This window comes from Pan troglodytes, chromosome 5 (genome assembly GCF_028858775.2).
Source record: "Pan troglodytes isolate AG18354 chromosome 5, NHGRI_mPanTro3-v2.0_pri, whole genome shotgun sequence".
Lineage (NCBI taxonomy): Eukaryota > Metazoa > Chordata > Mammalia > Primates > Hominidae > Pan > Pan troglodytes.
Genome location: NC_072403.2, coordinates 120,219,955 through 120,232,882, shown reverse-complemented (window position 1 = coordinate 120,232,882; position 12,928 = coordinate 120,219,955). Strand labels below are relative to the sequence as shown.

Here is a 12,928-nt window from a genome sequence, read left to right as displayed (position 1 = left end):
TTTAGCTGGATGCATGGCTGCCCAGACACATATTACATCTCCTGGCCTCTCTTGCAGTCAGGTATGGCCATGAGAGCAGGTTCTAACAATGGGATATGAGCAGAAACATGTGTAGTTCTGACATACCCCATTAAAGGAAAAGGGCATATCCTCCTGGCTCCCTTTTCCTCCCTTCTCTCTAACTGGAGTGAAAGTGTAATGACTGCAGCTGGAAGAGGCAATGAGATGCACACAGAATGTTGAATGAAGCAGAGCAACAAGATACACAAAGCCTGGTTCTCCAACAATGCTGAGCTGCCAAACCAGCTTTGGATTGCCTACCTGGATTTTTATGTAAAAGAATAATAAACTTCTGGCCAGGCACAGTGGCTCACACCTGTAATCCTAGCACTTTGGGAGGCTGAGACAGGCAGATCACTTGAGCTCAGGAGTTCGAGACCAGCCTGGGCAACATAGTAGGACCTCATCTCTACTAAAAATAACAAATTTTAAAAAAATTTGTTTTTAATTAGCCAGGCTTAAAATTAGCATGTGCCTGTAGTCCCAGCTACTTGGGGAGGCTGAGGTAGGAGGACGGCTTAAGCCCAGGAGTTTGAGGCTGCAGTGAGCTATGACCTACACCACTGCACTCCAGCCCGGGCAACAGAGTGAGACTCTCTCTCCAAAAGAAATTAAAAGGGAGTAATAAACTTCTATCTTGCTTTTAAAGTAGTGTATAATTGGGGTCTCTGTTACAGAAGCCTAAGTTGTACCCTAACTGATATAGTTGCTTAAGGCCTGTAAAACAGAATCTAAGGGTATCCTGGAACACTGGGCCTCACAGTACCAGGATAAGGTTTGGGTTCAATGTTGAAGCTGGAGATGCAGGTTGAGAGTTCCTAAATGTTCCCGGCAATTTGAGATATTTGCCAGTGTGGTATAATAAGAAATATATTTGATCTTTGCCCCTGGTCCTTGGCACAGAGTTCCTAAAACCCTTGGAATTTCCTGAGTAATAGGAGTGTTTTCTGTTATTCATTGCATCACACCTGAGTTTATGTTAAGGAGGTGACTCTAGGGTGAGGCTGGTAGCCAGAAGGACCAAGTGGGTAGAAGGTTGGAACTTTCAGCCCCACGCACTGACCCCAGGAAGGTGGGGTTAGAGATTGAGCTCTGTAAACACTCAAGGAGACTTGGAGAACTTCTGGGTTGGTGAACACATCTAGGTGCGTTCAACCTCTAGGTATCCCCCTAGGCCATCTCTTCTACTGGGCTCCCTGAATTGTATCCTTTATCATAAACCAGTAAACACAAGCAAAATTTTCCCCTGAGTTCTGTGAGCTATTCTAGCAAATTATCAAATCTAAAGGGGAGGAAGGCTATGGGAATTCCCGAATTTGTAGTTGCCAGGTAGATATGTGGGTAGCCTGTATACCCCATTTGCAGCTGGCATGTGAAGTGGGGGCATTCTGTGGGACTGAGCCCTTTTACTTGTGGGATCTGATGCTCACTTCAAATAAAGAGTGCCAGAATCAAATTGAACTGTTGAATACCCAGTTAGTGTTACAGGATTTGAGAATCTCACAAGAGAAAAACGCTCTTCTCCACCCCCTCTTTTAGACTTCTGGAGTCAACCAAGTGAGAAACTTCAGGGTGATTACTGATATATTCCTCTTCCTCCCACAATCCTGTTCTCTACTCCTCAACCAGGTTCTCAGCCAATCAATCATCGATGCTACTCAATTTTGTATGCGAAATACTCTCTAATTCATTCCCTCCTCTCCTTCCTCATCCTACCACCCCAGCTTGAGCCCTTTAAAGGAAGCAGGGGTCTCTCTTAGGGCCTGCCATGCCCCCTGCAACGTGGAAATAAAGAAAAATCTGGAAATTCTTCAAGGGAAATTCCAGACACCTAGCTAGCCCTGAGAAGTAAATGAGCCACTTGATAAGCAAGAAGATAATAGAAGCTCAAAATCATGGCCAAAGAGGTTAGAGATGTTCCCTATAGAAACTAAAGATAACATCTTAATACATGTCACTGAGTTGTTTTTCAGAAACTCCAACCCCTACCAAATGGATCCACTGGCACACAGACTTCAAATAAGGGGGAACAGAGGACTGAATTCTGACCACTATTCTTTGTTCTAAATTTCTTCCTGAGGGGCCTGGAGGAGGTTATGCTCACCAGCCAGAGCTAACATTCTTTTCTGTTGACCCGAAATTTTTAGACAAAGCTTTGTTTCCTTAACCAATTGCAAATCAGAAAATCTTTTAATCCAGCTTTGACCGGCGGGCCACTCCCTTCAAGATGTCCCACTATTTTAGGTCAAATCAATGTATAGCCTCCATGTACTGATGTATGACTCTGATCACCACCACTGTGCCAAATTTACCACTACCATGATCTGTCAAATATCTTCCGCCAACTCCAGGGCTGATCTTACTAAAATCCATATGTGATTTTATCAATCTTTGGCTTGAAATTCGTCTCATTGTTTAAAGGAGTGGTTTTCCAACTTTATTTTTTAATAGCTGTACCTTTTTTACATACAAAATATTCCATAGAATCCTCAATTTATTAAAGAGAAAAGTGGGAAGGGGGGCACAAAGTCCCACCTTTTTCATATCCCCCTCATTCACATACCCACACCACCCCTATTTCCCAACAGCCTCACTTCAGAGGATTATATTTAGTACAAATAATGTGCAGAAAAGGGTTAACACAACAGGCCTGAGACTACCATCCACAGAGCATATTTACTTATGTCTCAAAATAAATAAATAAATAAATAATACCTAATTTTTTAAAGTTGAGGCTGGGTGGAGTGGCACACATCTGTAGTCCCAGCTACTTGGGAGGCTGAGGCAGGAGTATCCCTTGAAACCAAAAGTTGGAGGCTGCAGAGCACCATGATCATACCTGTGAATGGCCACTGCACTCCAGCCTTGGCAACATAGCAAGACCTCATCTCTAAAAAAAATAAAAATAAGATAAATAAAAATTGTTTTGGCCAAGCACAGTGGCTCACGCCTGTAATCCCAGCACTTTGGGAAGCTGAGGTGAAAAGATCTCTTGAGCCCAGGAGCTCGAGACCAGCCTGGGAAACATAGTGAAACCTCTGTCTTTACAGATGGAAAAAAAAAAAATTTAATTAGCCAGGCATAATGGTATATGCCTCTAGTCCTATAGGGATTACTACTACTAGGAACTATTGCTACTCGGAGGGCTAAGGTGGGAGGATAACTTGAGCCTGGGAGGTTGAGGCTGCAGTGAGTGGAGATCGTGCTACTGCACTCCTGTCTGGGTGACAGAATGAGACCCTGTCTAAACAAATTAATTAATTAATTAATTTGAAAGTGTTTAAAAGTTATTCATAGGAAATATCAGTATTGTGGGTAAAACGTACTGTTTATCTTGGCATCTGCCTTTGGAGAGGCTTAAAGTCCTTCTACTTTTATTTTCACTAGCCTAACATCTTGATTTAATAGTGTAGACTTCATTCCCAGTTTTTGGAAAAGAAAACCAAGGTACAGTGAAGATGAGGCATAAATTCAGCTTCAAGGCTGACAGATTGGCCAGCTTAGCCCTGGATAGCAGCTGTATAAATTGAAATACAAAAGACTTCTCAAAAGCTGCATTAAATTAAATCTGTTACTACATCAGTGTACACAAATTATGTGATGCTGCTGCCATATTATTTTGATTTGTATTAATTTGTCTTATTGTACTCCAAATGGACAGTGGGAAAATGCCATTCAGAAGTTCCACACACTAATTTACAAACATAAATGAAAGATTTTAGGAACCCAAAAAGTCTGCGCTATTCTTTCGAATACTTCAATTTTGTACCTTATTTCACTATATTCTCCTAAACTAAGTTTCAGGAAGATCCTACTATACTCCACAGCCCACTTTCTAAAAGATTTAATCAATATCTTGTGTCCTACATCTGAATAACCTATTAAAACTTCCTTGTTATGGTAAAAATTACTCCTATTTAGTTTTACTTTCCCCAGGGAAAAAATGAGTTTCCTCAGGCTTTGTGTATAGTCGTAATTACTTTTATTTTCTCCAACTTTTTTAAGTAAATGTAACCTCAAGATTTTATTATCTGCATAATAAAACAAAAGATGATACTTAGAAACTAGATCAACACTTGGCCTTTCTCTTAACTCTTCCCAGTTCAAAATGCTTGCATCCCTTATGGCCAGCATTCTCTTAGATCTGCAGTTGGGCTCAACGCATTCAAGTCTCAGCACAGTCTTCTTTGTGTTTTAGCCTTTTTCTGGAAAATCAGCTTAGTCTGCCTATGATGATGATAGCCACTCTGCTTCCTATCATAACGCCACTTTCCTTGGGCACACAGAGAATCCTTGCCCTTCTTATCCTGATCTTGGCATGAAGTTGGTACTTGGCACATGCCACACATGTTACAGAAAGTCTAGAGGGTTTTAGAGACATTCACCATGTTTATGGGAATGCTATCTATAAGAAAACACATGATTTCCTTCAATTTTTCCATTTTCACTTTAAAATATAAGTTTGGAACAAATAAAATTCTCCTGAAGCTGTGGAGTCCCAAGTTTATGCTGATATGCTCCCCTTAACTAATCTTACATTAAACAAATAATATATAATAAACTGAAACTGTCTTTACAAAACTATGACAGTAAGAGAAATCTGACATAGTTGACTCCACCTTGCTTCTGACCTCCAAGCTCTGCCTGATCATTCCTGGGCACAGGCCAAGCTAACTTTAGGATGAATTTAGTTTACAGTTTAACTTTAAAATAATGACGACAATATTATTGCTCCCTCCCTTAGGCTAACCCCACCATTTCTCAAAAACCAAAAGCCACCTTTGTAAGACTAATGAAAGCCTACAAGAATAAAATTATGAGAGGAGCCTGAACTCTGCTAAAATGTAGGCCAAGTTTCTACAATCCCTTACTGCTCAGGGGTCATGTGGCCAGAGGTCACAAGATTTGTGACTTCTCCAACTGCTTCTACAAATAATATCACTGTTATAGAACCTAAGATTGGTTTTGCTGAAATGTCTTTCAGACTGACCCCACCTGGACTCATGACTCATGACTCAACTGGTCCTGTTGTCCCACCCACAGTTGGACTCAGTGCACGAGGATCGATTTCCACACCCCTATTATTTCATCCCCAACCAATCAACAGCGCCATTCCCTAGCCCTCTGCCTGTGAAATTGTCCATAAAAACCCTCAGCTCGAAGCCTGCAGAGAGACTGATTTGAGGGATAACTCCAGTTCTCCTGTGTGGGACTGCCTTGCATCAGTTAAACTCTTTTCTCTACTGCAATGCCACAGTCTCAGGGGATTGATTTTGCCTGTGCAGTAAACAGGTAATTACAAATTCATAATCATGTTCTTCTTAATAGCACCATCCAAAAAGAAGAGGCAATCCAAATTGTCACTGATATCCTTACAAGAATTGTTATATAATAAATATAGGGCTTTTTTTTCTTAACAAGGTCTGAGTTGGCATCCAAGACAGACTTAAGGGGAGGTAGGTGTCTTGGAGCCTCTTGAAATTAAAAGAAAATTGTATATTGTATATTTCAAAATTAATAATGGATTTTAAATGGTCTCATCACAAACATATAAGGAGTTGAGGTGATGGATGTTATTAACTTGATTTAATCTTTCTAGAACATATATATCTGTTAAAACATCAGAGTGGGCCGAGCGCGGTGGCTCATGCTTGTAATCCCAGGACTTTGGGAGGCCAAGGCGGGCAGATCACGAGGTCAGGAGATTGAGACCATCCCGGCTAACACGGTGAAACCCCGTCTCTACTAAAAATACAAAAAATTAGCCAGGCATGGTGGCAGGTGCCTGTAGTCCCAGCTACTCGGAGGCTGAGGCAGGAGAAGGGCGTGAACCTGGGAGGCGGAGCTTGCAGTGAGCCGAGATCGCACCACTGCACTCCAGCCTGGGCAACAGAGTGAGACTCTATCTCAAAAAAAAAAAAAAAAATCAGAGTGTACCCCATAAATATATACAATTACTTGTCAATTAATTTATGAGTTCTATAAAAGAAAGAAAATTATGTGTGAGTATGTTTAATCTGAGGCAAGTCCTCTAAATATACAACTTCCCGATTTTTAAACAAGATAAGAACCAATGTTTCATAATTTTTTTTTAAGCAGGGTCTCTCATTCTGTGGCCTATGCTGGAGTGCAGTGGCATGATCATGGCTCACTGCAGCCTCAACCTTCCAGGCTCAAGCTATCCTTCCCCTCCATTCTCCTGAGTAGCTGGGACTACAGGTGCACACCACCATTCCTGGCTCACGTTTCATTTTTTGTAGAGAGGGGTTCTCCCTGTGTTGCCCAGGCTGGTCTTAAACTCCTGGGCTCAAACGATCCTTCAGCCTTGGCCTCCCAAAGATCTGGAATTACAGGCATGAGCTACCACATCCAGCCCAAGAACCACTGTTTAAAAAAGAACTGTTGGGCTGGGCACAGTGGCTCATGCCTGTAATCTCAGCACTGTGGGAGGCTGATCACTTGAGACCAGGGGTTTGAGGTTACAGTGAGCTATGATTATAACACTGCACTCCAGCCTGGGCAACAAAGGAAGCCCCTATCTCTAAAAAAGCAACAAAAAAGGAAGGAAAGAAAAGAGAAAAAGGAAGGAAGGCAGGCATACAGAATCTGAGGCCCTACCCCAGCCCTCTGAATCAAAATTTGCATTTTCAACAAAATACTTAGGTGTTTTACATGCACATTAAAGGTTGAGAAGCACTGTGCCAGGGAATGACCAGAGACTCCTACAGATTATCAGGAAAAAGCCTTTCTGTGAAAAACACTTTAAGTTGACACCCGAATGCCAAAAGGAGTCACCCATGAGAAATATCAATAACATCCCAGCCTAAAGTTATAGATGAGGCAAAGTAGAAATGGAAATAAGCTTCACATTTTCGAGGTAAGAGAAAGGAAGTTTATATGGTTGATGCAAATGAGCAAGGTAGAGTATGTGCTATAAGAAGAGGTTGGAAAGGACAATAAGAGGCCCAGCACAGTGGCTCACACCTGTAATCCCAATACTTTGGGAGGCTAAGGCCAGCAGATCACTTGAGGCCAGGAGTTCGAGGCAGGCAGATCACTTGAGGCGGGCGGTGATCACCTGAAGCCAGCCTGGCCAACATGGTGAAACCTCGTCTCTACTAAAAATACAAAAAAATTAGCTGGGCATGCTAGTGCATGCCTGTAACCCCATCTACTCATGTGGCTGCAGCACGAGAATCACTTGAACCCAGGAGGCAAAGTTTGCATGAGCCAAGATCACCCCACTGTACTCTAGCCTGGGTGACAGAGCAAGACATTGTCTCAAAAAAAAAAAGTACAAGCACTAAATGATGTAGGGCCTTAAAAGCCATGGTAAGTAAGGCAGATTTTGTAAGTAGGATTGAGAACAAGGAGGTTTTTCTGTTTTGTTTTGATTTCCTTTTTTATTATTATTAAACTTAACCCCTCTAAGAAGCAGAAGGGGTTTGGAGTGGTGGCTCACGCCTGTAATCCTAGCAATTTTGGGAGGCCGAGGCGGGTGGATGGCCTGAGCTCAGGAGTCTGAGACCAGCCTAGGCAACACGGTGAAACCCCGTTTCTACTAAAACACAAAAGAAATTAGCCGGGCATGGCAGCATGTGCCTGTAGTCGCAGCTACTCGGGAGGCTGAGGTAGGAGAACTGCTTGAACCTGGGAGGTGGAGGTTGCAGTGAGCCGAGATCGCACCACAGCACTCCAGCCTGGGCGACAGAGCGAGACTCTATCTCTTAAAAAAAAAAAAAAAAGAAGCAGCAGAAGGTTTTGATCAGGGTACAAGATATTATTGAAGATAATAAGGCTTGATAATAAAAGATTGCTTTACAAAATAAGACTAGGAATGCAAAGTGGAAGCAGAATGTGTGAATTATATAGTATGTGAATTATTTTCTTATCTTTTTTTTTCTTTTTTTGAGATGGAGTTCTGCCCTTGTTGCCCAGACTGCAGTACAATGGAGCGATCTCAGCTGACTGCAACCTCCACCTTCCGGGTTCAAGCAATTTTCCCACCTCAACCTCCTAAGTAGCTGGGATTACAGGCACCCGCCACCACGTCTGGCTAATTTTTTGTATTTTTAGTAGAGATGGGGCCATGTTGGCCATGGTCTGGCCATGTTGGCCAGGCTGGTCTCAAACTCCTGACCTCAGGTGATCCACCCGCCTTGGCCTCCCAAAGTGCTCAGATTACAGGCATGAGCCACTGCACCCAGCTGTGAATTATTTTCAATAAAACTACTATGTATTTTTTTATGTGGAAGTAGAAATTAGGAGACTATTCAAATAGTTGAGTTAAGAGATATCTATGGGCTGGACTCAGTGGATCATGCCTGTAATCATAGCAATTTGGGAGGCCGAAGCAGGCAGATCACTGGAGTCCAGGAGTTCAGGACCAGCCTAGGCAACATGGTGAAACCCCGTCTCTACAAAAAATACAAAACTTAGCCAGGTGTGGTGGTGCACACCTTTGTACCAGCTACACAGGAGACTGAGATGGGAGAATCACTTGAGCCCAGGAAGGTTAAGGCTGCAGTGAGCCGTGATTATGTCACTGCACTCCAGCCTGGGCAACAGAGTGAGACCCTGTCTTAAAGAAAATAAATAAAAGAAAGAGAGAAAGCAATGTCTATGATTTGGGCCAGGGAGTTAGCATTGTAGGTTAATAGACCAAGATCATGTAGTTACTAACAGTAGCAATTGTTAACCTTTACTGAGTATTTACTAAGTACCAGGTTACTTTTCTAAGGAATGTCTGTACATTAACTGATTCGATCTTCACAACTACCCTTTGAGGTAGGTACTACTTTATTATCCCTACTTTAAAGATGAAGAAACTGAGGCACAGAGAGGCAAAGTAACTTGTCCATGTTCCCAAAGCCAGGAAGTGGCATCTGTGGCCCCCAGTATAGTAGGAAGGCAGGATGTTATAATAGTGGAAGGAATGTGGGCTCTGGAATAATAACCTCTAGATTCCTCACCTGACTCCACCGTTTCAGCTCTAAATCATGATAACGTTGTTCTCCATGGTGGACTGAGCATGTGATCACCACCCTGGCCAGTGATGCCTAATGGGGAAGTTAGCTTCTGGCAAAGTCTTCCCTGATGCTCTTCAAAAGGAGACCAAGACAGGGACGTGCTCCTTCCTGCCTTTGTACTTCTACCTGTGAAATGAGGATACCTGGACTGCTGCATCTTAAGAACATGAGAGGAAGGCTGGGTGCAGTGGCTCATACCTGTAATCCCAGCACTTTAGGAAGCCAAGGTGGGAGGATCACTAGAGCACAGGAGTTCAAGGCCACAGTGAACTATGATCTATGATCGCACCACTGCACTGTAGCGTGGGCAACAGAGCGAGACTCTATCTCACAACCAAAAAAAGAACATAAGGGGAAACATTGTTGACACAGGCAAGATAATCTTAATCTTGACATATGTCATAAAGCTTAATTGTATTGACACTGTTTCCACATAGCTAGGGTGATAATAGCAAAGGGAATATGGGGCCTATGTGTTCTTTGGTGCTTTAAGTTGGACTGGATTCAATATCTTTATTGTATTGATATTCTTTTTTATTATTATTACTTTATTTTAGAGACAAGGTCTCTCTCTTCATCCAGGCTAGAGTGCAGTGGCTCAAGCATAGCACTGCAGCCTCAAATTCCTGGGCTCAACTCCTGGGTTCAAGGGATTCTCTCAACTCAGTCTCCCCAGTAGCTGGGACTACAGGTACGCACTACATGCCTGGATAATTTTTTATTTTTTTTACTTTTTTGTAGAGACAGGGTCTCACTATGTTGCCCAAGCTGGTCTTGAACTTCTAGACTCAAGTGATCCTCCTGCCTCCGGCTCCCAAAGTGCTGGGATCACAGGTATGAGCCACTTGCCTGGCCTCTATATTTGATACGCTTTAGAAACTTAGGAAAAATGAGGGACCAGAATCTTTCAACAGAAAGTAAACATTTTCTTTTTAAAATTATATTTTAGGCCGGGCACGGTGGCTCACTCCTGTAATCCCAACACTTTGGGAGGCCAAGGCAGGCGGATCCTCTGAGGTTAGGAGTTCAAGATCAACCTGGCCAACATGGTGAAACCCCATCTCTACTAAAAATACAAAAATTAGTCGGGCATGATGGCACATGCCTGTAATCCCAGCTACTCGGGAGGCTGAGGCATGAGAATCACTTGAACCCAGGAGGCACAGGTTGCAGTGAGCAGAGATCGTACCACTTTACTCAAGCCTGGGCAACAGAGCAAGACGCTGTCTCAAAAAAATAAAATAAAATAAAATAAAATACATAAATAAATAAATAACTTAATTATCCTGGAAAGAATCAGTTTTAAAAAGTATAAAATGGAGAGTTTAGTGAAGTAATAAATGGTTCAAAAATAATGATAAAGCGTCTATAGTGTACAAAGCTCTGTGCTAGAAACTGCAAATACAATCAGTGGCGAGCTGGATGGATGCTGTTAACTGCACTCAAAGCAGTGACAGCTGGGCTTGGTGGACTGCATCTGTAATCCCAGCTACTCAGGAGGCTGAGGTGGGAGGATCGCTTGAGCCCCGGAGTTTAAGACCAGCCTGGGCAACACACCAACACATCCATCTCAAAAAAAAGAAAAACAAAAACAAAACAAACAAACAAAAAAAGAAAACAAAAACAAAAAAAAGGTAGACACAAATAAGTGGATGAACAACTCTAATAAAGTGTATGGTATGTCATAAGGGGAACGGGCAGATGCTGTAAGATCACAGGGCCAAAGCTAGTAATCTAGGTTAGGGAGTTTAGGAAGGGTACTCAGAGGAAATGATGTTTCCATTGAGATCAGAAGGGCAGACAGAAGTGTGCCATGGAAAGGGAGGGAAGGAAGGAGGGAGATGTACTAGCCTGAAAGAAGGCCCAGAAACACGACAGTGTGGAACACTAGAAAAAACAGAACAAGTTCAGTTTGGCTGAGACGTAAAGTGAAAGGCGGAGAGAGGTAAGAGATGAACTACTGGAGCAGTACAAGGGAGCCCGGTGAGGCAGAGCATTGCAATGATAAGCAGTTTGAATTTAACCCTTAAAGGCCACAGGAGCCCTTAAAAGTTTTAAAGAATGCAGTGGCTTATGCCTTCTCTTAAGCCAAAAAGAAGGATACTGGAAACAGAGAAACACATTTTACTATCTTTATCTTTCAGCATACCATAGATAACCAGTTGGAAAATACAATAGAAAAAAAAGGATCCCATTCACAATTACAATAAGAATTCTAGAATAAAAATAATATTAACTTCCAGGCACAATGACACACTTGCCTGTACCTTCAGCTACTCAAGGGGTTTAAGTGGGAGGATTGCTTCAGAGCCGAGGAGTTTGAGACCAGCCTGGCCAACATGGCGAAACCCCATCACCAATAAAAATACAAAAATTAGCCGGGTGCGGTGGCACACGCCGGTACTCCCAGCTACCCCGGAGGCTGAGGCATGAGAATCACTTGAGCCCGGGAGGTGGAGGTTGCAGTGAGCTGAGATCACCCCACTGTACTCCAGCCTAGGTGACAGAGCAAGACTCTGTCTCAAAAAAAAAAAAAAAGAAGGTGAAAATACAACCCACAGAATGGAAGAAAATATTTGCAAATCACATCTCTGATAAGGAATCTGTATCCAGAATATATAAAGAACTTTTACAATTCAACAATAAAAAGACAAATGCAATTTTTAAATGGACAAAGGATTTAAGTAGACATTTCTCCAAAGATATATAAATGGTCAATAAACACATGAAATGATACTCAATATCATTAGTCACCTGGGAAATATAAATCAAAACTAAAATGAGATACCATTTCACATCTACTAGGATCACAATGATAAGAAAGACAGACAATAACTAGTGTTAGAGAAGATGCAGAGAAATTAGAACCTCAGACACTGCTGATGGAAATGTAAATGCTGCAGGCTTGTTTGCTGTCTAGTATAATAACGTCTCCCCCAGGTCAAAAGCCGGGAAGGCTTGTTTGCAACCCTTATAAAAGATGAGGTTTCCTAAGCTTGGGGTTCCTGAACCGTGACACAAACCTGCTGAGTATACATCACCCACCTGGACCGATCTCTGAATAGCCCCATGGGACTTGAGGAACAAGGGGAACTGAGGCACACATAAAGCTCACGTTGCCTGCTAGTCCATGATAAAGTTCTTTATCTCTGATCCAGGAGTTCCATGTCTTTTTCCAACATCCATGAAATAGTAACAGGCTAAAGTGTTGTCTTGCAAGCTGGGTAAAAATCTCAGACCCCTGAGAGATGTTGACATCAAGAATTGTAATTGGCATGTAATCAACATATAATAAAAATTTTTTAATTATTAATAAGATATTTTGTGTTCTTTTTTCTATTAGGTCTTAAAGTATTTGACACCTGCAACACATCTCAATTTGGAAGCTAAATTTTCATTGGAAATATTTAATCTGTATTTAGACTTCATAAAACCTACAGTTGAGAAAAAGTAGATTCACTTTCCCAAGATGTTCCAAGAATATTTAAAAGTTTTCCAATAGGTGAACAGTTTTCCAATAGCAGAATCAAGTATCCTTTTTAAATTTTATATTTAACTAAAATTAAATGAAATTAAAAATTTAGTTCCCCAGTCATATTACACATTTCAAGTGCTCAGTGTCCACATGTGGCTAACGGCGATGGTATCAAAGCTCAGGTCTGGTCAATCTTGAAAAAGAACAAAGTTGGAGGACTTACACAACCAGATATTAAAACTTATTATAAAGCTACACAGTTAGGACAGTATGATACTGGTACAAGAATAGACCAATGGAACAAAATAGAAGCCCACACATACACGGTCACTTGATTTATGTCAAAAGCAGCACTGCAGTAGCC

At 41.9% G+C, this 12,928-nt stretch overlaps 1 protein-coding gene across 7 annotated transcripts in view; it reads right to left on the bottom strand.

Moving 5' to 3' along the window:
* AFG1L (AFG1 like ATPase) overlaps window positions 1-12,928 on the bottom strand; it is a 239,095-nt gene that overhangs the window by 211,774 nt on the left and 14,393 nt on the right. The window contains exon 1 of one of the 7 annotated variants that reach the window (XM_063813343.1): window positions 2,776-2,950. The exons of the other annotated variants lie outside the window; for them this stretch is intronic. Coding sequence (XP_063669413.1) covers window positions 2,776-2,815 — 40 coding nt within the window. The 5' untranslated portion in view covers window positions 2,816-2,950. Of the gene's footprint in view, window positions 1-2,775; window positions 2,951-12,928 lie in introns of those variants that run through there. 7 annotated transcript variants of the gene reach the window in all.